At 41.1% G+C, this 26348-nt stretch overlaps 1 protein-coding gene and 1 long non-coding RNA gene across 5 annotated transcripts in view; one reads left to right on the top strand and one right to left on the bottom strand.

The window, feature by feature from the left end:
- ENTPD1 (ectonucleoside triphosphate diphosphohydrolase 1) overlaps positions 1-26348 on the top strand; it is a 129332-nt gene that overhangs the window by 56709 nt on the left and 46275 nt on the right. Inside the window, exon 1 of one of the 4 annotated variants that reach the window (XM_058697300.1) lies at positions 20807-20876. The exons of the other annotated variants lie outside the window; for them this stretch is intronic. Within the exon in view, the coding sequence (XP_058553283.1) occupies positions 20822-20876 (55 nt within the window). The 5' untranslated portion in view covers positions 20807-20821. Of the gene's footprint in view, positions 1-20806; positions 20877-26348 lie in introns of those variants that run through there. 4 annotated transcript variants of the gene reach the window in all.
- LOC131493132 (uncharacterized) lies at positions 312-20272 on the bottom strand. Its single transcript, XR_009252481.1, has 4 exons — positions 20105-20272; positions 4562-4726; positions 4103-4177; positions 312-2780 (listed from the first exon to the last, which is right to left on the bottom strand). It is a non-coding gene; the product is annotated as an uncharacterized LOC131493132 (long non-coding RNA).

The following is a 26348-nucleotide window of genomic DNA, read 5'->3' on the forward strand; positions in this document are numbered from 1 at the left end:
GTAGTTCTAAGAAAAATTGGAAACCTGTGTTTGGTCAATCAAGGTTAGCCAAATATTTTAAGACACTTTCCAATATTGGAGGAAAGGGTTATTATAGGGCCATTTGGGGGAAGTCCGAGGTCTTAGGACAGTCATGAGCAGAGAGGATATGAAGGAGGGAGACAGAATTTTCCCTGTTGTGTTAGTGACTGCATCTTGCATTAGTTCATCTCAGCTTTGTTTTTTCTTCCCGCCCCACCCCCCACAGTCTTTCCATTATTTTATCTATTTATGAATTGCTTCTCTAAGAACTCTTAAGTCTGCCTGTTTAACTCCTGGTCCTCTGTATCACAAATTCTACTGGTTTCAGGATTCTTGGATGATAGTAGGTATGGTGAGGTGGAAGCATAAAGAATATTCAGGATAATAAGACATGGGACTGGAAGTAGAAGACTTGGTTGAGTTGTACACCCAGTAGCATATAGGTGGGGCAAGTGTCCTTGCTCTTCAGCCTCAGCTTTTGCATACTTGTAAAATGGAACTCTGTGTGTGTGTGTGTGTGTGTGTGTGTGTGTCCTAGGGAGTTTCTCTGAGGATCAAAAAGAGAGGGAACATAAATGCGTTTGCAAACTGTTGTTGACATAATTGAAATGTAAAGTTTTCTATCACTATTGCCATTGTGACATTACCATTTGCAAGACCTCCTTTAATTTGGAAGCCCCTTAAGCCACAATGATTTGTGTAGTGGGGTCATTACTGTGTTGGAGCCTTAAATGGAGACTTTATCCATGATTTCTGAAAGGTCACCCACCCCAGAGACACATGTGAACAGAAAACAAATTTGTTTGTTAATTGGTTTCAGTTCTGTTGGCTTCAGATAGAGATCTCTGGGAGTCCTTGGCTGGCACATCAAAGGGACATTTCGAAGGAAATCTGTATGAGACCTCAGAGCAAATAGGCACTCAGCTATTTCCTTTCTAAAAAGGAAAAAAATTCTGCTTGTTTGGGTGCATGAACATATGTATAACAACTTGCTCTAATCCTTTCCCCCATGCCTTGTTCCATTTTAAAGATAGAACAATCTAACACCCCAGCTTTTATATTATCTTCCACTTTAGGACTTTCACAGTATTTCTGGAAATTTTGCCTAAGCAGCATTACACCTTCTTTATTTCACAGGTATGCATAAAAAAGCAATATCCATTAACATTCTTCATGGCATTTTGATGGTAGGAAAAATATCTGAGTTTATTTTTAGGGAAAATCACAGGGCAGAAAGAATAACAAATATTTGTGGTTGCCTTGGGAACTCAACTTCTAGATATTATGATTATGGAAAGGAGGAACAGATTTGGAGCTGGGGCAATTGGTTACCAAGTAATAGAACAGCAAGAGAACCTGCAAGAGAGTTAGAAAGAAGTAGATCTATGTAAAAAAAACAGGTGCCTTGTCAATTATTTTTTCTTTTTGTCTGTTTCTGATTACTATATCCTGCCTTCCTGAGAGAGGAATGTGATGGGATTCTTAATATAACCAAGTGATTTTCTTGTTCTCTCTCTCTCTCTCTCTCTCTCTCTCTCTCTCTCTGTGCGTGTGTGTGTGTGTGTGTGTGTGTGTGTGCGCGTAAAGGTCAAGGTACCAATTTGACCTTTCGCCAAATTGTCCTCAGAGGAGAAGGTTTCCAAGGGGAGGCACTGGAGCCAGGAAATCAAGCGTTTTGTATTCCTGGATCTTTCTTGGAACAGCTCATTATGTGTGACATTTACAGATGTGGCCCCAGCTGCTCAGGAGTGTAAGTTCCTCAGAATACACATGCTTTATAGGAGCATTAAAAGTGTCCTATGTGTTGGGAGGAGCACTGGGTGATGTATGGAAACCAATTTGATAATAAATTTCATATTAAAAAAATAAAAAAATAAAACTCAAAAAAAAAAAAAAGTGTCCTATGCTGCTTGTTGCCAGCATTTCTAACACTGATACTCACTAGCAGCTTGTTCCTCTGGCCAACCTCAGAGACAAGGGGACTTCTGTGAGCTCTGATGTCTCGTGCAGACAGTGGGACTAACTGTGGGGTTTGAAGGCCTGGAAGAAGATTCTAGTTTCATTCCCCAGTCACTCCAAGGCCTTGGTGGACCCAGGATATGGAGGTTCTGTACTTGTATGGCCTTCTGAGTTGCATACGGCATTTGACTTGCTGTTCCCCCAGAAAACATTTGATGTACACCCCAAACACTCAGGGCCTGTTGGAAAGCACCCCTAGGCCTAATACTCTTTCTCTTGGAGCTGGCAGACAATGGAAGGAAAGAGTTACTTGGGGAAAGAAGTAAAGCTGGATGTCAGAGTGGGGTTAGGATTCAAGCATCAGGGTCTACAGGGCTCCAAGACTCTCGCCACTCCATTCCCACAGGACAAGATAGTGATGGGGTGTGTTATTGGGAGTTTAAGCCTAAGGGAGGGATATGTGTGAGGCATAGGTGACAAGGACTGGGTTAGGTTATCTGGGGTGCTAGGGGCTGACAGGCCCATTTGGAGAAGTCAGAAAACACAGGTAACAGACTCTATTGTTACATATAAGCTGGCAGGAACTGCTTTGATGAGGGCATAGTGCCAGCCCACATGACTGGGCAGCCACTGTGGAACTCATCCTCCCTGATTTCTCTTCCATTGCCAAAACTCAGCTCTTCTTTGATTCTGTCTCTGTGTCTCCTGCTGCACAGGCTGCACTGGCTGGAAAACTCCCTTCCATTGTCACAAATTGTATTCGAGAGGGTTTCTTGTTCCAGGCCAACTCCATTGATCTCCTAAGAAAAAGAGGTAGAGCCGAATGTTCAAGCATTTGGATGAACCAAACCTCCAATCCTAGTTCTGCCTCTTACTAGCTATATCATCACCGCAGGCAGGTAACTTAACTTTTCTGAGTCAGTGTTCTCAACCAGTACAATATGATTAATTTTGTATTGGTTTGTTCAGAGGGCTAAATGAGGTAATGCAAGCCCAACCATGGCTCAAGCAGTGGTTGTTGGCGTAGTCTATTGTGGCCAAGATCATAAGGTCACAGGACGTGAAAAGCAGCCACAAAACCCAACCTAGACATTTATGAGGCAGAAACCACCTGTGGTGACCTTCTTAGAAGATGGCTATGTTAACTGGCCATACTTGACTGAAGGAAGTGGGTAGGTGGTAGGTGGGGGGAGGGGTAGGAGGAGATAGAAAAGGGAAGAGTTAAATGAGTGTCAGTTCCTCCTAATAACGAAGAGCATAGTGTTCCCACCATCACACAGGCTTGTGCTTACATTCCAGCTCTGCACTTACTGTGTGACAATGAGCACATTACTAAACATCTGACCCCCAGTTTCCTCAAGTGCAAATTGGCCTAATGATATCTATAGTGTTGTGAAGATTTCATGGATGGTGCGCGTAGTGTTTAGCATAGTGCCTGGTACCCAGCAAGCGCATAACAAACGGTAACTGTGAGGATGAAACTGAGAGTTTTCCAGTGCTGCTCTTTCCATCCAAGGAGGCAGGAAGGAGACAGGGTGGGTACTTGGTAAAACTGGGTGCTGGTGAAGTGGATGTGGCATCTGAGAGCTTCATTTCTGGACCTCTCTTCTATATCCTGAGCCTTATGTCCTCCCACCCTGCTGCCCAGTGCCTGGGTGCTACCAAAGTCCCTTTCCTCCAACCCATCCCAAGGGTTAGTTTGTCCCTTGCCCTCCTCCTATACTGCCTCCAAACTCATGTTCTTTCTATTCAGCTTTTCCACAGCCAGGTTTGGGGAACACAGTCCATCTCAACATTTCACGTTAAGGTGTGAAGAACCACACAACTCCCTTCCACTTTAAGGCCCCAGAGTATTTCTTTACTCCCCTGAATTGGAAATGAGAATGAGAAGCAGTGGAGTAGAGAGTGTACTTTGAGCCCAAGGACTTCCATATTGCCCTGAAAGGAGCCTGCAAGACAAGCCTGGAGGAAGGGCAGAATCAGCAGGGGAGGGAGAAGGTGTGGGTTTCCCTAACCTCCCTACAGCATCCCCTTTCTTTGCCTGAGAAGGCGAACCCTAATTCTAGAACTTGAAGCTGATGTTGCTTTCTGAAGAATAGGGTGACCCAGGACTGATACTCACCAAGCCAGGCTCAGTCCTAGATTCTGGCTTCCAGTGTACTGTCAGCAGCAAAACCTGGTTCCCAAACCACCAAGTCTAGTGAGAAAAAGTATCAGCAAATGGTGAAGTGACAGGAATCTTTGCACCCACCCTAGACTTTTCTGTCATGAGAAAAAGAAGAATCCTGGAAATTTGGGAAATTAAAACACTTTTCAACACCATTTACAGATGTAAAAAGCCTCTGGTTACTTGGGTATTGCACATTTGCATATTTGATTTTATACATTGATTCAAAATGAAGTTATGGCCTTGCAAGCTATAATCATCATTATCATAATAATCATAATCATTGATTTACAGTTCATATGGGAGTTTCTGAAAGATTATTCAGTTTAATTCTTTTAGCAACTCCATCAAATAGGTAGTACTGTTAATCCTCCTTTTACAGTTGAAGAAACAAAGACTGAGAATGTGACTTACTCAAGATCCCAGCTCCTGTAACCTCTGGGTGTTGTTTTGCTGTTGCTTTTCATTTAGGTAGTCTGCTGCCAACTTTAGAATAATTCATGGAAAGGTGTGAGGCTATGGCTCTTTGCCTCTTCCAATGTGAAGCATAATAAGCTGCATTAATTTCCAGGAAAAGGGCTGAGAGAGAAAAAAGGAGAATACATCTATGATTCGTTGATACAACTTTTAAGGAAATTTGATAAGTCTAGAATTTCAAGCTTTCTTTTGACCATCTTCATTTTTTTTTTCGAATCAAAGTTTAACCTATTGAAATAAATATACTTTTACTCTACCTAAACATGAAGCTCCACATGTCACAGGGCTTAGAAGGGTGGGTCTCCTAACTGATTGGAGGCAGTGAGTTCTATTTCTTATTTAAAGTCATAAATGTTTTAGAATAGGGAGGGAATGTTAAGATATTGTTTGTATGAAAATACAAAAGCATGAGATTGGAAGCTTGTTGCAGGGCTTTGGATGAGAACAAAGGAGGGAGAGTGAAAACCGACATTGTTGTATGAGTATAAGATAAAACCACCCTAGTCAGGTGGAAGCTTTGGATGAAGTATTTCTATTAAAAAGCAAAGACAGAAGCAAAATAAACTGTGAATGGAGTTTTCCAACTAAAGGAGGTCTTTGCAAACCAGATATTCTAATAATTAGTATTTCAAAGATACTATGCCAGCTTGGTCTTGGGGAAGTTGCTTAATCTGTCTCATTTGCGTTTTCCTTATCTGTAAAACAGGAACTAAAACAGTAGTTAACTTATAGTTCCTTTAAGAGTATTAAATGAGAAAAACAATTTTTATGTGGTGTGCCTAGTACAGTGCTTGGCATGAAGATCACAGTAGATGTTGGCAACACTTTCCTTCGTTACCCCCCACCCAACCCCTTTCAATTATGAAAGTTTGAAACACTGTAACTTTACCTAGATATTGATTGGAAATCTAATTTTCCAAAAATATATGAAAAATTCTTAATATTCCTCATAGATACTTTTTGCGAGTTAGAGGAGGATTTTAGTGCCCTTCTTCCATCTTCTTTGATTTAATTCTGATTCAAAAGAAAGATATGGCTAAGAAGTAGGAGAAATGAATAGTTGATTTAGGCATTAATAATCTTGAAGGAGGAAAACAAGGCAACCAGCACTTGGCCTCAATTTTTAGGAAGAAGGATTAAAAAAAATCAGAAAAATGATAGGTGAGATCTCATGGTCAGATTTGCTAAAGAATATGGCTCAAAAGGATAGGAGTCTAAAAGTGATATAACCAACTAAATGAGCAATCAGATTATGTGATCGGAAGTAATCTTAATGGATAAGGGAAGTGAAAGGCATTTAAAATACTTATTTGACCAGAGGGACCTTGATAAGGAGTTTAGAAATTAGGGGTGAGTTTAATTTTATTTTATATATTTCTCCATTTTCTCAAAATTTCTATGATCACCATGGCTTTTATAAAATAAAGTCCTCCCCCCCACCCAAGGATTTGTACGATAGAGACAAAAGATGGCAAGTAGTCAACAAGAACGTTTAGAAGCTAGGAGAATTCTTTTAAAAGTAGCATCCCTTGGGCTAAGTATCACTTGGAGATGAGGCGTGCAGGAAAAAATGCTAAAGATAACAGAAAAAGTTATTTTGATTACGGTTCAGTGCAAGACATGAACAGGAAGAGGGATTCACAATGGTAATGGATTATGCAAAAGAATTGGAACCTCTGAACTTCTATTTTGCTTGAGTCTAGAAAGGTGCAGTTCAATCAATTCAAAGTGAAACATACCTCATTAAGAAGTCATTGAAACAGATGAGAAGTTATTAAGAGAGTCCATGATTTTTCTAAATGAATTTAAAGAACTTTATAGACATGATGGTCTTTAAGTTCTCAGAGTTAGTAACCTAAATCATAAAATATGGGGGAGGATAGGTTCAGGAAACTCCACATGAGGTTGATTCTTGGCAAAGTCTTAAAATAAATATGGAAGATTTGTTAGCAACTAAAAAAGAAAGCCCCAATCACTTGAAACTGGCATGGATTTATTAAATCAAGTTATATCAAATTGCCCCAATTAGGAAGATGCATAGGAGGATGTTAGAGTTAATGAATTTGGAAGTCTCTCAAATTCATAGAAATAGTGTATTTTATTTCAGCAAGAGGTTCATAAAATTTTTTATAGAACATTTAAAACAAAACCAAAAAGAATAATATACCTCTATATACCCATTACCCATCTTCAACAGCTATCAATATTCTGAGATTTTTGTTTTCCCTGTTGCTCTCCCCTCCACCAGGTCGTTTTATTGTTGGTATTGGAATACTTTAAAGCAAATCCCAGATATAATATCATTTTACTTGTAAGTACTTCAGTATGAGAAAAACGTATAATATACAACAGTATGAGAAAGACGTATGACAAAGTCTTTCATGATATGCTTAAAGATGAGTTGGAGAAACATGGATTGGATAAGAATGAACTCAGAGGATTGGTATTTAGTGTGAATCATGGCTAAATCATGTTGACAAACGGTTTGAAATCCACCTTGAGGAAAGGTTATAGGGGAACATACCACAAGGTTCTGCACTTGTCCCAGTATTATTTGGCACATTTTATCAATGATTTGGATGAAACCATAGGAAGCACATTTAGCAAATTTGCCAGTAATACACAGCTTTTAGTGAGAGTGCAATATATTACATAAAAGAATCAAGTATCATCAAACCAGAAAGATGGGCTGGAGCCATAAGGCTGACATTTAAATGATATACACACCCCAAGAGAGAATCCTGACTTGGAGATAGTTTGTGTGAAAAAGATCTGTAGGTTTTACTGGACCGCAGTTTTCAATATGAGTATCTAAAGCAACTAGTCATACTAGGTGGCAGCAATTAAAGTTAAGTTTCCAAATCAAGGATATAATAACTTCACTCTCTCTGTAGTACTACCCTCAGTTCAGAGCAGTGTTTTGTCTTAATTATTTTTAATGTTTATTTATTTTTGAGAGAGAGAAAGACAGCACAAGCAGGGGAGGGGCAAAGAGAAAGGGAGAGACAGAGTCCAAAGCAAGCTCCAGGCTCCGAGCTGTCAGCACAGAGCCCAACACGGGGCTCGAACCCATGAACCATGAGATCATGACCTGGGCCAAAGTTGAACCGACTGAGCCACCCAGGTGCCCCCAGAGCAGTGTGTTTTGAGAAAGACATTAACCACAGGGCATCTAGTAGTGGGTAATTAGGGTGACATGAGATCTGGCAAGGTGAGACATGAGATCTGTAAATGTGGTTAATGGAACTGGGGTTATTTGTCCTCAAGAATGGGAAACTGGGTATCTTTGTGGATTAAAACTGTTAATGAAGAGAAGTAAACATACTGCATTGCATCATAGCTTAAAGCTGAAATCAGTGGGTGGGAGTTAGAATGAAACAAAACTTGCATCGTGATAAAGAGCTTCCTAGAGATTAGCCATGTCTGCCAAAAGCATGCACTACATGGACATGTATTTCTGTCAGTGGAGAAGGATACTGCAGAGGTTAAATACCCAGCTTTCAAGAATTCCGTAGAAGTAGATTTTCTGCTTAGAAGCAATTTGAAACCTTGGCTGCACATTAGAATTACCTGAGGGGTTTTAAAAATGACTAGTGCCTGAGCCCTAACCCCAGAGACTCTGATGCAGTTTCTCTGGATGGGACTGGAAAAAGTTCTAGGAGATTCTCCTGTGCATTTGGGGCTGGGAACCTTGGAGTGCATGAACTCTAAGCTTCTTTCCACTTTGAGATTTTTTTTGATCTGAAAAATATGTACCACATTCATAGAGTATTAAAAAGTCAAAATGGTGGAAAGCCTAAAGATGACAGTGAAGTCAGACACAAAACTGAGCTCAGGGAAGAAAAGAGAATTGGTTAAGCGAGACTGAAAGTGCCAGAGGCTACGAGGAGAGAGTGCATCTTAGAAGAGGGGGTGCCCCTGTCTTTGGTAAGAACGTAAGAATGAGGCTGAGTGAGAATGGTAGAGGGGATGAGAGCGTGACTAAAGAACATGGGGGTCTGAAGAAGAAGCTAAATTCAGGATGGTCCCAGGAAAACTGGGATGGTTGATCATCCTAAAGTTGCCCTCTGGCCCCTAAATGAGGACAGCACAAGAGACCTTTTCTTATCTTAGTCCCTCCCCCTCGCAGAGTGAAGCTGTGTTGTGTATACATCTGAGTGGGTCATACTGGCATAGTGAGCATCAGCAGAGGTTACAGTTCATGCTCCCTCTAGCTGTTGGTTCCCGTCCCGGGGTCTTGCTTGCCGGGCATCTTGCTGGGGTGCTAGTGTTGGGCTCACTTCCTTTGGGCTGCCTGCGAATCCCTTACCCTACCTCTCTCCCAAATCCCTGCTGAAACCTCTTAGAGTGATTTTGAACCTTGTTTCTCTGAAGAGCTTCCTAGAAGTTCCCTCACTGTTATTTCAGTCCCCCTCTCACCATGATGTTAAACAATCTCGAAGGTGACTTCCCAAATCTGGCTGGCTTCAGGGATAGTGAACAAGGGCTGCCTTTAAAAAGTAGGCTAGATGGGGCGCCTGGGTGGCTCAGTCGGTTAAGCGTCCGACTTCAGCTCAGGTCACGATCTCACGGTCCGTGAGTTCGAGCCTTGCGTCGGGCTCTGGGCTGATGGCTCAGAGCCTGGAGCCTGCTTCCGATTCTGTGTCTCCCTCTCTCTCTGCCTCTCCCCTGTTCATGCTCTATCTCTCTCTGTCTCAAAAATAAATAAACGTTTAAAAAAAAATGAAAAAAAAAAGTAGGCTAGAGGGGCGCCTGGGTGGCTCAGTCGGTTAAGCGGCCGACTTCGGCTCAGGTCATGATCTCGTGGTCTGTGAGTTTGAGCCTCATGTCGGGCTCTGTGCTAACAGCTCAGAGCCTGGAGCCTGTTTCAGATTCTGTGTCTTCCTCTCTCTGACCCTCCCCCATTCATGCTCTGTCTCTCTCTGTCTCAAAAATAAATAAACATTAAAAAAATTTTTTTAAAAATAAAAAGTAGGCTAGAGGTAGCTGAGGGATTCCCTATTAGGAACAGGCTAGAGGCATGCTCCTTTCACGATCTCTTTCTCATCAAAAGAGAAATATGGGTGGGAGATGTTGAGTCATTTACAAAAATAGCCCAGAGGAAATCCCTCTGAAATCATAGGAGAAATGCCCAGAGTTGTGCTTTAAATATAAAGAATAAATTGGATGGTCTTCACTGACTGTACCCCTAGTAGGCCTCACAACTGCTCTGCAACTATTTTTTTAAATATCCACCATTGACTAGGGGGTAGTTAGAGTGCATTATGAATTAAAGCAGTAGTTTTCAAAGTATGATTCCTGGAGTAGCCACAGCAGCGTTACCTGGCAACTTATTAGAAATGCAAATTCTCTGGCTTCACACTTAGTAAGACATAGTAAATCAGTAACTCTGAGCATAGGGTCCAGCAGTTTTGTTTTAACAATCCACGTAGGTGATTTTGAGTGGGTTTATGGTTGAGAACTGGATTACAGAAACTGTGTCCTTAGAATGTTCTCTAAAGGACTTGCCCAGAGCCTGCCCTTTGACGTAGGCAAACTGCAAGCCAAAGGAACTTCAGTTCTAACCACCGAGCCAGGGTGGGGGTGGGGTTAGTATTTTGCTTAGTAAAATAGGTCATGTGACAGGAGAGAAAAACTACAACAAGGAAGAGTAAAATCAAATAGAATCAGAGTGGTAAAGCAGTGGACAATCCAATTAATTCATGTCATTACAAAATTCAAAAGTCATTATTCAAATGACTATAATTATGAATACATACCTACATAAAAAGGAATTGTATGATATGAATTGGATTTTTAAATATGCTGTATTTTGTTTCACCTTGGAGATGTGATATATTGTGAGAACATTATATAGTAGGTTCTGGTCAGTCCTCAATTGAAGGTCTATGTTGACAGGAAAATGGAAGAAACATGCTGAATTTTAATAATTCAGCTGATTTAATAATATCAGCTAAAAGATAATTTAGCTGCTACAGTTTTATTTTCTTGGAGTTACGTGGTAAAGAATCACAGATACCAAAAATGTGAAAAAGTTATGATCTTAATCATAACCATATCAGCCACAACAATAACAATCATAACTACAATTGCCATTTATTGAGTGCCTATGCTGTGTGCACACACTGCTGTGTGCTTGGCACTAGGGATGAAGTTGTGGACAAGCAGACATGGTCCTTGCCCTCTGAACCAGTGGTTCCCAACCTCGGCTACACATTAGATGTACCAGGGAGCCATTAAAAGATTGCAATGTGTAGGCCCCACCTGCAGTAATTCTGATTTAATTTGTCTGGAGTGGAACGCGGGAGTTGGTATTTTCCCCAGTGAATTTAATATGCAGCCAGCATTGAGGCTGGTGTGGTGGAATACTTACGTATGTAGATAATTAATTACGATAGCTTTAAGTGATAGAAAAGTTTCGAGTGTCATGCAGAGTGCCTGCTAGTGTGAGTTCATAAAAGGGTTCCCTGAGGCGTCCTTGAGGGAGTCACTTTCAGTTGGGATCTGAAGGCTGAGTAGAAAATAGCTAAACAAAGGAAGTGGGAGGAGAATGTTCCAGGCAGAGTAAAAAAATTGTGCCAGGACCCTGTAGCAGGGGGAGAGTGGTGAAGTGAGGCTGAGGGGAGGCAGAGTGAGGGGAAGAGTGGTGATAAGAGAGTCTAGAAACCCAGAAAGGGTAGAGCACACAGAACCTATGGCTTGCATGAAGGTTTCTGGTTTTTATTCTAAAGTAATGGGAAGCTCTGAAGTGTTTTAAGTAACTAGTGGGTGATGTGATCATATAGGCACCTTGAAAAGATCACTCTGGCTTCAGTATAGAAAGTAAATTGTCGAGAGGCAAGAGTGGATGCAGGGAGATGAGTTAGGAGCCTGCTGTGGGAGGTAGTGGTGGTTGGACTAAGGAGGTGGCAGTGTGATGGAGGGGGATGGGGAGGCATCAGAATCTTTGGGAGGCAGGACCCAGGACTAGACACAAAGTCTCAGAAAAATTTCCTGAATAAATGGGTTGTTTGGGTGTGAAGGGTGAGGGTGAAGAAGAAATGGAGGATGATGCTGTTCTTGGTATCACAACTGGGTGAGATCTCAGTAGAGATGTTCACTGAACTATAAATGTTGAACTATGGGAAGTCGGAGGAAGAACAGGTTTGGGGGGAGGGGAGAAACATGCATTCTGTTTGAGTAGAATGGGTTTGATGTGTCTGTGAGTCATCCAAGCTGAAAGGGCAAAGAGGGAGCCAAAAAGTCAAGAATACGTATGTCTGGGCTAAACATAAGTTAAACTATTTCCCACACATTGACAGTAGTAACTGAGGCCATGGGGTCCATTGGGATCACCCTAATCACTCTTTTCATACAGAGCTCACTACATCTTCACATCAACTTCCCAAAGTAAGTGATGGATGTTTTAAAAATTTTAGTCTAGAAAATGAAGATTTAGAAAGTTAGAAAGTTTAGAAAGCCCAAGTCACACAACTAGTAAGATGCAGAGTTGAGAGTTTATCCTATGAGATTATTACATAGTCATAAAAAAGGAGATGCATTACTACTTAATCATACTCTCTTTAATCAGAATGACTCATTGCCAGAGACAATGTAGAGTTAACCGTACTTGCTTAGAAAGAACGAGCCAAATGTGGAGTTCCTTCTATTATAAACCTATCATTTAGGGCTATTATTCTTTGTAATTTAGTGAGAAAATATTCCATGGAGTTTATGACTAAGCGCTGGGATCCAGATTTGGGATTTACTACCCAAACATTTGTCCTCTTACTTCCTACAGTACATGCAGACTGAAGTTGAGGTTTCCTGGCAGCTCACTAAAAATAGTCAGAACCATGGAGTTGAGAAGTAAAACATTTGAAATATTCGAATCCCCCACCCTTTTTCTTGATGGAAAATGTTGTATACTAAAAATTCAAATCAATCTTATCCATTCATTTATTCAACTGAACTGATATATGGAGTATTGACATAGGCCAGACCCTTTGCTGGTTTCTAAAGATCTAAAAGATACTCTGTGTTCTCAGGGCACTTATTCTCATGAAGGAAACTGACACAAGTTAAAGGCCATTGTAGCACTGGGCACGGGTGCCATGAGACAGATGCAGAGGAAGGGCAAGAGGCTTTCAGGAAGACTTTCTGGAAGCAGTGACACATAAACTGCTTATTCTCTCTCAGCCTCCATTTCCCCAGAAGATAGTTAGATAAAGAAGTGAGAGGAAAGAATAGTGTTTTAGACAGAAGAAAGAAGCAGAAACATTGTGTAAGGCATAAGGATATGAAAAAGGGCCAGTGTAGAAACTAACACCTTGAAGTATACCTGGGGACATGGCCTCCAAACTGTTGTTAAAGAGTTTTGCTTTTATTTTGAGACATTGCTCAGAGAATCAGAAGTTCACACTGGTGGGATTGTAGAATCAGGTTTGCATTTTTAGGATGTTCGTGCTGGCTCTAAAGTAGAAAATGGACTGGAAGGGGAAGAGCCTGGATATGAGAGGGCCTCTATAGAAGCTGTTGTAGAAGTCCAGGCAAGAAAAGATAAATGAAAGGATTTGAGAGATATTTAGTGGGTAGAATCAATAAAACTTGGAGCTTGATCAGAGGGAGAAGAAGGAGTTTAGGGACACTGGTGGTATGGTGGTGACCTTCACTGAGCAGATTATAGAGAAAAATTAGTGTGGGGAAGACAGTTAAGTTTTAAACGTGGTGATTTTGGCTGTAGAACATTAAAGCAAATATGTCCAGTAGGTGACTAGAATTACAGATTTGGAGCTCAAGAGCAAGTTCTGGACTGGAGATAATAGATGAGAGAGTCATCTCCATACAGATTAGGGAGTCATCTCCATACAGATTAGGGAGTCATCACCCTTGAGTTGAGTGTATGTATATAAAATGAAATGAGCCAAGGTTCTCAGAACACTATGGAACATCCCTATTCAAAGGGTATGTTGAGAAAGAAGAGCCAGTAAACCAGGGGTCAGAGAAATAGGAGGACTATTACAAGAGAGCCTGGTGTCATGGAAGCCAAGAAAGGAGAGACTTTATGTAGTAAGAAATTAACAGTGTCAAAGTCTATAGGAAATGTAAATACTGAAAAGCATCTATTGGCTGTTTCTATGAGTGGCTTTAGTGGGATGGTGGGACAGAAGCCAGGTGTGGTAGATCAAGGAGGGAGTAGGTTGTGAGGAGGTGGAATTTAGGAATGCCCAGAGTATACAGAGGAAAAAAAAAACAAGTTAGAGGAAGTCACATCTTAAGAACTGCTGGGGCATGACGGGTCAGGTCACTGGAGATGCTGGAGGGAAAGAGCTGGAGGCAAGAGAAGTGGAATGAACATACCAGTAACCATATAAAAATCTAAGAAGAGAGGAAGTGGCCTTTCCCCACCCAGTCCTGAGAGAATAGGTAGAGGGTGGGCCCAATAGTTTCTTTGTTATCTAACTTAACTATCCCATCCCTAAAGATGGGTCTACCAATGTGTCATTCCCAGAGGTCAGTTCTAGGCAACAAAGACTTTCCCAAAAGGTGGAGTAAAATTTTCCTCTTCAACTCAAGTGTTCCCCAGAGTACTTGGGTTTTCAGGAATTTCTATAAAGAGTTTGAACTATTTTAGCCATCATTTCCAAGGACCATAATGTATGCTTCGTTTTTTGTGGTATGCTGAGGTGGAGACACTTTCCCTTCCATTCAGAACAATATTATAACTCCAAAGAAGAGAAAGCATATGGAATCACTCTTGTCTGCTTTGGCCCCCCAAGTCTGTTTCCTTGTCTGGCTGCACTCCTCCTACCTCTGTAAGTCTGAGCAAGTAAGATAGCAGACTGTATGGGTGTCAGCAAGATGTCAATAGAATGTGCTGTACACATGCCTTTGGTTGTCTCTGCGTTGCGTCCATATTCTACAGACAGCCTGTGTCTTACGGAATAAAAAGAATGACAATCCCATGAAATTCAACATGCAAATGATGAGTGTATAAGGCATAATACCCACTTATTGTTTAACAATGATCAGCTCATTTTTTACCCTGTTAGTTGTGGCAAGACAGCTTGGTGGACATGAAATCATAGTCAGGGAGGGGTATCTAAGATAATGAGTTAGTCTCATTATCTTAGAGGGGTCCTCCTTCATCACTATGGAGAAAGAACTTTCAGGGAAGTGGCATACTTGATTCCATGGCGAAGGCAGCTTTCCCCCAGACCATGCTGGAGACACACCATGCTGTCTGATTCTTTTAGTTGCCATTTCACTCCTCACAGATGACCCCACCTCACCATATTTACAAATTCTTTCTTCATTCAGGGTACAAAATTGAGTAGGACACCACTTTCTTAGTTGTATTCTGGGTTTGAGGAAATACTTAAGTCACAGGACTGAACATACACTTAAGATAAAAGAAAGTGTGGGCAATTTTGGTAGGACCTGCTCTCATCTGGTTATGTGTTGGTCTTACTAGTTTTACCCTAGAAGGACACCCCTTTCTCCAAGATCCAGGGACCTTTCTGTAACCCCTCCTGCCTTCCGCCTCCCTAAGCGAATACAGAAAATAAACTAAAAAAATCTGGGGGACTCTTAGGTTGTCCTTCCCAAATATCAGCTGTATCTGTTACACCCTTGACAGGAACTAGATACTTATTCAACCTAAGATTGAGTTCTCATATAAGTATCTAAAATACAGATATTCTGTGTTGCTGGTTAAAGAGAGAGCCAGCTGCTTAATACTGATGATCTGTGATGGTTACCAGAGAATTTAGAAACTTGACTATATCTTATCCAGAGAGGTGTTCCCTCTTGTATTTACATAACAGCAGGGGTACCTAAGAGGAGATGCCAAATTTCCCTCAAAATAAAGTTCTGAATCCACCCAAAGCTCTGCCTCAAAGAGTACAAAAGAGATTAAATGACCTGAGAAGAATGAATGAGTGGGGATCCAGAGATGGCTACTTGGCCTCATCAAGGTTGGTCAGTGGGTAGCAGGGTGGCAGTGAGCAGAGAATCCGTAAAGTCAGCATCAAACCACCAATGCAAAACTTCCCATTTACTCATTCCCTAACTTCTGGGCTCCTAGCATCTTTGCCACTTTACTCTAAACTGGAAACCCTCTGTAAATATTTCTTCTTCAACTCAAAGCCTCTGGGTTTTCAGGAATTTCTATTAAGAATTTTAAATTACTCAGGGAAACGAGGAGGGAAGCGGAAGAGGAAGGAGGAGAAGGAGGGAGGAAAAGGAGAGAGGGAAGGAGTAAGGAAGGTCATGTGGTAAAATATTTTAAGAATTGCTTGGTGCAGAAGGGAATCAACATGCAGACCTGGGACTGCTGTCCTTGAGAGGACCTGCTTGCTGGGTTGAATCCCTTTGATCGTGTCTGGGGGCTTGGGTTTCAGAAGAGTTGTCACCATTCTGAGGATTGGTGGGGATGGCTTGCTGTGCTTGTACTGTGCAGGTAGCGTGGTTTGTGCGGAGCCCCTGCTTTCCTTCTGGGAAAGGAATTCCATCTGGAATATTGGTGTATGCTGAATGGAAGGTGCCTATGTATCAGCTCCCAGTGAAAGCCCTGGGCACTGGGTCTCTGGTGAGCCTCCCTGGTAGGCAATATTTCACATATGTTGTTCTAACTCATTGCTGGGGGAATTAAGTATGTCCTGTGGTCTCCACTGGGAGAAGACTCTTGAAAGCTTGTACCTGTTTTCCCTAGACATAGTTCCATGCTTGTTTTTTTTTGTTTTTTTTTTTTTGTCTTTGCTGATGCTTCATATCCTTTCACTGTAATAAATCTTAAGCCATGAGTATGACTATATGCTGAGTCCTGAGTCCTAGCGAATCCATATTCTTCCAGAGATGTCTATGCCTTTATCCAATGGGAACATACTGTACATATTGCTCCACATTTTGCTTTGCATATATAAAATATTTTGAAGACAGTTTGTATCAACATTCATAGATCAAAATCTTTTTTTTTCATGCCTGAATAATATTATCTGCTGTGTTTTAGAATTTTAATATCCAGACCCCAATTAATGGACCTTTGTCATTTTTAGTCTTGCTATTACAAATCATGCTGCACCAAACATCCTTATATATTCATCTTTTCATATATTCATAAGTATCATTAGCAGGTTAAATTTTTAGAAGTAGAATTCTTAGGTTACAGGATATGTACACTTCACTCTTTCATACATATTACAAAATTGCCACCCACCAAAGTTGTATGAATTTTTACTCTCACCAACATGTAAGAAATGCCTGTTTCCCCACTTCCTTGTTATTTCCTTGTTGATAAATAGAATTTCTCTATTGAATTTCCTTACTGAAAACTCACCCTTGTTAGGTATACAGTTCTATGAATTTTAAACAAATGTATATAGTCATCTAACTACCCCCACAATCAAGATACGGAGTATTTCCATGATCTCAGAAAATTCCCTCATGACCTTTTGCATTTTGTAGTCAGTCCTCTGTTCCTGAACCTCTACCCATTGATCTGATTTCTGTCCTTAGTTTTGCCTTTTCCGGAATACTGTATAAATGAAATCCTACAGTATATAGCCTTTTTGAGTCTGGCTTCTTTCACCTAGCATAATCCTTTTGAGATTCATTCATGTTGTTGCATTTATCAGTAGTTTATTCCTTTTTTGTTGCTGAGTAGAATTACACTGTATGATTGTGTCATAATTTGGGTACATTCACTAGTTGATGGGCATTTGGGTTATTTTGAGTTTTGGGTGATGTTACAAATACTTAGGTACAGGTTTTTGTGTAGGCTTATGTATTAACTCTCCTTGGATAAATACTTAAGAGTGGGGTTGCCTGGTCATATGGCAATTATATGTTTAACTTCATAAAGGACTGCCAAACTCTTTCCAAAGTGGCTGTGCCATGTTGCATCCCCGGTAGCAACATGAGAGTTCTAGTTGCTCCACATCCTTGCCAACATTTGGTATTGTCAGTATTTGGGGGGGGGGGGGGGCATTCTAATAAGCATTTAGTAATGTTATCAAATAAAAAAAACTTTTCTATTCTGATAAGTGATAAAAGTTATCCCATTTTTTCATTTGCATTTCTTTAATTAAGGACACTGAGAATACATTTAATATATTAAGAATATATTTCTTTGAAGTGCCTATTCATGGTTTTTGCTTATTTTTCTATTAGATAGGTTGATCATATTCTTAATGATTTTTAATGACTCTATATATTAAGGAAACTAACTGGTTCATAGCTGTTACAAACATTTTTCATACTTTGTAACTTTTTACCTTGTTTATGGCATATTTTGCTGCAGAAATATTTTTATGTTGCTTCTGACTTTTATATCTCATGGGTGCAAAGATGTGGAGATAGAAATGAGAGAATTTATGAATGTAAGGTATAGAACACAGGGGACTGTAAGTCTAGGTGACCTGAGTGAGTCAGTTTACTCCACCTTGGCTCTGACCCCCTACTCTGGTGATATATGGCCAGTACAGATTTTCATAGTCTTTGTCACTGGCTGAAACTAACCAAAGCTTATAGACAAATGCAGCTGCTCTGAGAAAGGGCAGAGTCCCCAGGGTGCATTTCTTCAATTCAGTTGTGGAAGAGGATTCATTTAGTGAAAGCAATGTGCTTAGTGCAAAGACCATCAATACATGAGATTGTTACACTTGTTGGCTGGGACACAGGGAATTCCTGTCTGCAGTCTCAGTGATGTCACTTTGCTGGAAACAACCTTCTTCCTTGCCAGCCCTATACTTGAATACGGGATTCCATGATGACCACAAAGACTTATTGTGCTCCATGCAGTCTATGGGCAAAATAATTCAGGAGAGGCCAGAAGGGGTGTGGGTGAGGTGGTAGATGGTATGGTGGGAGGAAGTAAGGAGAAGAGCGAGGAAGGAGACTCCTTTGCTTCCTTATTTCTCATACATAGAGCCCCTATTGGCATTTGATTTTTGCAGTCATTAACAATTTTTCCAGTCAGGCACACCAAATGCAAAGTCAGTTACTTGCTGCTAATCTGAAAAGAGCACAGCTCACAGCAAGAGCCTTGGAGAGGGGAACATGGGGGTGGCAGAATCCAATTTGCAGGAAGAGCTTAGCACCCCTACTCGCATTTCTACTGCCTGAGTGTCCCTAGCTGGGCTCCTCCTGCCCAAAGCTGAGCCTCAGATGGGGCTCACTCAGGACCAGCCAGGCCACTTTGTTAAGATAAATGTGCTCCTTTTCTAAAGAGTTGTGGGCTGAAATTAGTCAGCTAATTAACATTTCAAAGATTAGGAATAAATGATCATAAATAGAAGCAAATAGCTTCCTCTGAAGTCTGTGGTTCAAGGGATCAGTAGGACAGGGCATGGGTAATTTACTCAATTAATTATCTCTCCCTCTCTTTCCATTCCCATCCTCCACCTCTCCCTTCCCCTCTTATTCTCTGGATCTGTCTTCTTGACCATGTCTCCCAAGCCTGGGTCAATCGTGTTTTCCCTCCCTCTCCTTTGCCTTTTGCCCTTTAACTAACTAGTCATCATTGAGGCCTTTCAGTTTATTTTTAGCATTTGTGTATTTGTTGACATTGTACTGACTTCCTTGACTTAAAAACACAGGAAAAAACCCCACCAAATTAAACAGCTTTGTCCTCAAATTTGACTCTGGATTTATTAATTGGGAAAATATGGGGGGTGTGAGATGAAATATGATCTTTTCATTTGAACAGAACTTGGGGTGTGTTCTTTTGCATCGAGTCAAGGAACGAAGCTGAGTAATTAATTTCTACATGTCCCTAATGCAGAGCAATGGCTGAGGCAGTGGAGTGGACATGAGAGACTTGGATCGAAACCCTCTCTGCCATTTGCCTCACGTCTGTATGTATGACTTTGAGGGGCACCAGGGTGGCTCAGTCAGCTAAGCGTCTGACTTTGGCTTAGGTCATGATCTCATGGTTTGTGGGTTAGAGCTCCATGTCAGGCTCTGTGCTCACAGCTCAGAGCCTGGAGCCTGCTTCAGGTTCCTCTCTCTCTCTCTGCCCCTCCCCGCCCCGCCCCCCCCAACAAACCAACAAACCAACAAACAAAATGTATGACTTTGACCAAGTCCCTTAACTTCTTGGGGAATTACAATCTCAGCCTCTGCTACTTAGCTCCAAGCTTCTGACTCCTAGGGACCGAAGACTCTATTTTAAAGGTAAAACATTGTCTGTTGTCACCTGTGACAACAGTCCAGACCACTCTTATAGCCAAATCCTCAAAGTCAGTCACTTTTCACTTCTGGATGATGGGACTGGCTTCCACATACAGCACCGGTACTATGTGCCAAGCACTGTACTAAGCCTCAGTCATGTGCTGCAGGGTAGGGCAGTGGTTAAAAGCCTGGCCTCTGGGTCCAGAATACCTGTGCTTACTTCCTGGTCCCAACATTTACATCGGTGTAACTTTGGGCAACTTACTTAGCTTCTCTGTGACTCACTTTCCTCATCTGTAGAGTGACATTAATGATGATAATAGTACCTACCTGTAAATTGTGAGCTTATTTAGAAAAAGGGTCTTTGCTAATGTAATTAAGGATCTTGAGATGAGTTCATTCTGTATTTAGGGTGGGCCCTAAATCCAATCACTGGTGTCCTATAAGAGAAAAGAGAGGGAAATGTAGCACACACAGACACAGGGGAAAAGGCCATGTGCAGGCAGTGATTGGAGCGATGTAGCCACAAGCCAAAGAATACCAGGAGCCACCAAACTGGAAGACGCAAGAAAGAAATCTCCTCCAGAGCCTTTGGCCCTGTTGACACCTTGATTCTGGACTTCTGCCTTCCAGAATTGTGAGAGAATAAGTTTCTATTGCTTTAAGTCACCAAGTTTGTGGTAGTTTGTTGTTGATAGCCTTAGGAAATTGATGCAGATGATAATAGTACATCTACGTCACAGGATTGTTGTGAGGGTTAAATGGGTGGCTATATTCAAAGTGCTAAGAGCAGAATCTGGAGTACAGTGAAGGCTCTTGAAGTATAGGCTGCTATGTATTGTTTGCTCATTGAATCTTACCTAGCAACCCTATGAAGTAAGTACTATTATGGACCCCATTTTGCACATGAGGAAGTGGACACTCAGAGAGGCTGAACAAAGGTGAGCTTGTCTGGGCTCTGCTATATCTTGAGCCAACCCTTCAGATGTTTGTGGAATTTAGCATTCTGCTCATGGATCATGGTGACTATTGGCTCAGTGAACCCTCATGATGATGTTCTCTCAGCAAAGATTCTCTGGTCCTGATCCACCAAGGCCAGAAGGTATAGAGAAGACCTCCCACGTGACAGTATTTATTCCTCCTGGATCCATCTCACCTGGTCTTGGCACAGTCTTTTCTTCAACAGAGCCAGGTCTGCCTATATTTGGTTGTGTGATTGTGCTGTGACCTGACCTCATTGGGGTAGCCTCAGCACCTCATCACAAGAGGCAGGTGTGTGCTGCCTAAAAGGCCACATCCTCCCTTTCCAGGGACTTTAAAGGCCCTTGATGATTTCTTATTTATCTTATGGTGCTGAGTGTAGATAATACAAATGACTAGAAATAAGTCAGATCTCTTAGAATAAGGCAAAACCTTGCTGGAACCTGCAAGGTCCTATAAGCAAGCAACCCAGTTACCCACCTGACAATCTTTTATTATTCTCCCCTGCATCACTCTTCCAGTCACACTGACCTCATGACCAGGCACTGTCTCACCTCAGGGCCTTTGCACATGCAATTCTGGTTGCTTTAAATGCTCTTGCTCAACAGGTATGCATGCGTTCTTTTCACATCTTTGACCGGCATCAATATCACCATCTCAGAGAGACCTTTCATGATAAACTTATCCTTTCTCATCACCTTTCCTGCTTTTTTCTCCTCCTTCCTTAGCACTTATGGTTATGTAATATACCCTAAATTTTACTTATCTTGTTTGTTGTCTTTTCTTCCAGATTAGGATATAAGCACCATGTGGATGAGGATGCTTATCTGTTTTGTTCATTGCTGTAGCTTAGAGCCTAGGGCAGGTCTAGTGCACAGTATAATACATTCCATAAATAATTATTGAATGACTAATTGAAAAAACAAATGAAGCATAGCCCCTCTCCAAATAGCTATAGACCTCCCAAACTGAAATGGCTCAATCCATTAAGTATCCAGAAGCAGCACATGGAGAGAGAACTACTGGAACAATTGAGCTTTGAAGCATATGAATGGGAACATAGCTTCCTATTGAGCTTGATTTTATTTTTTTAATTTTTATTTATTTACTTTGTTATTTTATTTTTTTTAATTTACATCCAAGTTAGTTAGCATATAGTGCAACAATGATGTCAGGAGTAGATTCCTTAGTGCCCCTTACCCATTTAGCCCATCCCCCCTCCCACAACCCCTCCAGTAACCCTCTGTTTATTCTCCATATTTAAGAGTCTCTTATGTTTTGTCCCCCTCCCTGTTTTATATTATATTTGCTTCCTTTCCCTTGTGTTCACCTGTTCTGCGTCTTAAAGTCCTCATATGAGTGAAGTCATATGATATTTGTCTTTCTCTGACTGACTCATTTTGCTTAGCATAATACCCTCCAGTCCCATCCACATAGCTGCAAATGGCAAGATTTCATTCTTTTTGATTGCCGAATAATACTCCATTGTATATATATATACCACTTCTTCTTTATCCATTCATCCATCGATGGACATTTGGGCTCTTTCCATACTTTGGCTATTGTTGATAGTGCTGCTCTAAACATTGGGGTGCATGTGCCCCTTCAAAACAGCATACCTGCATCCCTTGGATAAATACCTAGTAGTGCAATTGCTGGGTCGTAGGGTAGTTCTATTTTTAATTTTTTGAGGAACCTCCATACTGTTTTCCAGAGTGGCTGCACCAGTTTGCATTCCCACCAGCAGTGCAAAAGAGATCCTCTTTCTCCACATCCTTACCAACATCTGTTGTTGCCTGAGTTGTTAATGTTAGCCATTCTGACTGGTGTGAGGTGGTATCTCACTGTGGTTTTGATTTGAGTGATGTTGAGCATTTTTTCATGTGTTTGTTGGCTATCTGGATGTCTTCTTTGGAAAAGTATCTATTCATGTCTTTTGCCCATTTCTTCACTGGATTATTTGTTTTTTGGGTGTTGAGTTTGGTGAGTTCTTAGAGATTTTGGATACTAACCCTTTATCTGATACGTCATTTGCAAGTATCTTCTCCCATTCTGTCGGTTGCCTTTTAGTTTTGCTGATTGTTTCCTTCGCTGTGCAGAGGCTTTTTATTTTGATGAGGTCCCAATAGTTCATTTTTGCTTTTGTTTCCCTTGCCTCCAGAGACTTGTTGAATAAGAAGTTGCTGTGGCCAAGATCAAAGAGGTTGTTGCCTGCTTTCTCCTTGAGGATTCTGATGGCCTCCTGTCTTACATTGAGGTCTTTCATCCATTTTGAGTTTATTTTTGTGTATGGTGTAGGAAAGTGGTTGAGGTTCATTTTTCTGCACGTTGCTGTTCAGTTTTCCCAGCAAGTCTCTACTTGCTGAAGAGACTGTCTGTATTCCATTGGATATTCTTTCCTGCTTTGTCAACAATTAGTTGGCCATACGTTTGTGGGTCCACTTCTGGGTTCTCTGTTCTGTTCCATTGATCTGAGTGTCTGTTTTTGTGCCAGTACCATCCTGTCTTGATGATTACAGCTTTGTAATACAGCTTGAAGTCTGGCTATTGGGCTTGATTTTATTTTATTTATTTTTTTTTTTCCAACGTTTTTTTATTTATTTTTGGGACAGAGAGAGACAGAGCATGAACGGGGGAGGGGCAGAGAGAGAGGGAGACACAGAATCGGAAACAGGCTCCAGGCTCCGAGCCATCAGCCCAGAGCCCGACGCGGGGCTCGAACTCACAGACCGCGAGATCGTGACCTGGCTGAAGTCGGACGCTTAACCGACTGCGCCACCCAGGCGCCCCTGGGCTTGATTTTAAAAGAGACAAGGAGAAAGAAGTGGAGAAAGAGGGGAATAGAATTCTAAGTGATAGAAATTTCAGATTCTCAGAAGAAGAATCTGAAGATTTATTTATTCATTATACTGGGAATATGGCAATGAACAAGCCAGAAGAAAAGTCCCTGCACTCAGGATATTTACATTCTAGTGAACATAATGTCAGGCAGTATGATCTTGAAGAAAAACATCTGCTTCTTGGAATGGTGAGATAGAAAGGGCTTACATTTCCAGAGGGTTGAGAGGTATAGGTAGATCAGTATGGCTTTCATCTGGCAGCCCACAGGAAGCTACCTTAGACTCTTGATCAGGAAGAACCATGGGAATGTCAGTTATGGGAGATTTCTGCAGCCATACATGGATGGATTCTGATAGGGAAGGGCACTGGAAGGGGTGGAAGGTATAAGAAAGGTCTGCCATAGCAGAGGTGGAAGTGACTGGACCAGAGTGGATATCACCACAGAAGAGGGTGGGTCTAAGGCACCTGGAATGAACTGAGAATTGAGAAAGATCTTAAAACCCTGAAGTGTGAGAACAATCTAAATGTGTGTCACCAAGAACAACTACTTGATGGAAAAGAAGGAAGATAGGAGAAATGGAGCAGGGACTTTGACGCTGGGATTTGGGGGAATGGTGGGGCCAGATTAGGACCAGGCCCTTGAACTTCAGTGACTATCCTGTCACTGGGCTTTGTCAATGCCCACATCAAGGGCCACAGCACTCTACTGGTGTTTACTCACCAGTGTTTGTCTGTGTTTGCTCTTCTTCTATGTGATGAGCCAAGCTTAGTCCGGATGTGACCCATCAAATTGGAAACGGTCTGAATCTAGTGAGTCACACAGGATCTGCAGAGTAAAACTTGGGTTGTTTTTGCCTGAAAGCCACCACATCTGCCAACACTCCAAATCTTTTTATTCATATAGTAAAATTTTAAGATATTACGTCTTTGATATCATGAAGTAGAGATGCCAGGATTTCTCTGTTCAGCAGAATTTTCACTAAGGACAAAACTAAATAAGACTGATCTTCACTTTAATAGGATGCTAACTATAGATGTCAGGATGGCTGTTGCATAAGAATAAAAACATCATTTTTTGTTTTTGGTTTTTTTCCTCAGACATAGCTAATTGGCTTGAAATCAATCAGTTTTCTCAAAGCTTGCGTTTCCTTCAGTTTTGTGTCTCAAGTGAGAGCTGAACTTTCTACTTGGTTCTCTCATCTTAAATAGAAACATTTCCCTGCTCATCATATGAAAGGGGAAAATGGGAAGGAAGTAGTAATCTTGAATTTTCCAGTATAGTGAGACAATTCAAAGGAAAACAAACACAACACTTTGCCATTAGATATTCTGATAAAAAATGTTTCTTGAAATTGGTTTTTGAAATCGTATTTCACATGGTGTGATAGAAACCAAATTTCTGTTATCCACAAGGCAAATTAAGGGCTTTTCAAGGAGTCTGGGAGACACAGTCACTGTGAATTTTCCATAACAGGATTTGATAAAAGCAGTCATGACATCTGAAAGATTTCTGGGGGCCAGAGAAGAGGGGTAGTAACCTAAGTGGTTCCCTTTTTATGAGCACAACACAGCTAAGTCCCACCTGGACCCTTGTGTTTAGTGGTACATCTAGGACCACCTCCTAAGAAGAGTCTGGCTTCCTGCATGTGATCAGGGCTTTGGGAAACTACCTGCCATAATCCATAGAAACCATGGTAGTATTTTAATTACTCCTCCCTGGGAATCTAGCCAGTTACATAAAAAACAAACTGAGCCATTATTTTTTTGGTTTATTTTAAAAAACGTGTATGAAAAGTTCCTTAGCTTTCTCTTCAAGTTCTTTTTCTTGTCTTATCTTTATTTTTTTTTTTTAATTTTTTTTTCTATTTTTTTTTTTTCCTTTTTTTTTTTTTTTAAATTTTCTTTTTTTTTCAACGTTTCTTATTTTTATTTTTGGGACAGAGAGAGACAGAGCATGAACGGGGGAGGGGCAGAGAGAGAGGGAGACACAGAATCGGAAACAGGCTCCAGGCTCCGAGCCATCAGCCCAGAGCCTGACGCGGGGCTCGAACTCACAGACCGCGAGATCGTGACCTGGCTGAAGTCGGACGCTTAACCGACTGCGCCACCCAGGCGCCCCTCTTGTCTTATCTTTAATAAGAATATGATAAAAGTCTTCAATACATTCTAATAATATGGATGTCATCGAAAACCTGGGTAAATGTGGGAAAGTATATTTCCAACTGTTCAGGAATAATGACGTTAGTAAATAATCTCATTAGGAAATGGAAGAAACAGTCACATTGAGCTGTTTCCTACTTCAGGGCTTTTGCAGTTGCTGTCCCCTTTTTCTGAAATGTTGTTACTCCTTCTCATAGCTCAACATCCAGGTCTCAGCTCAAATGTCACCTTCTTGGAGAGGCTTTCCTGCTTCAGTTTAATTCTCCCACCACAACTTTGCTGCATATCCCATTACTTAATTTCCATTAAACTGTAAACATTCCTTAGTTTAAATTTCTTCTTAGCATGTATCATGACCTGAAGTCACTTATTTGTCACTTCTGTTCTGGTTTATTTATCTCCCCAGCTAGATTGTGAACTCCAAAGAGTGGGAACCTTGTTGGTCTTTTTCACCACTAAGATTAGTGCCCAATGGATGTGGAAGGAAAGTGAGAAAGCAAAATTGTCATACTTATGAGAACAAAACAACTTAATAGGTAGATTTTTTTGGGAACAGCTTGAGGGAGTAGAGCATTCAAAATTCAATTAAAGT

This window comes from Neofelis nebulosa, chromosome 13, assembly GCF_028018385.1.
Source record: "Neofelis nebulosa isolate mNeoNeb1 chromosome 13, mNeoNeb1.pri, whole genome shotgun sequence".
Classification (NCBI taxonomy): Eukaryota; Metazoa; Chordata; class Mammalia; order Carnivora; family Felidae; genus Neofelis; species Neofelis nebulosa.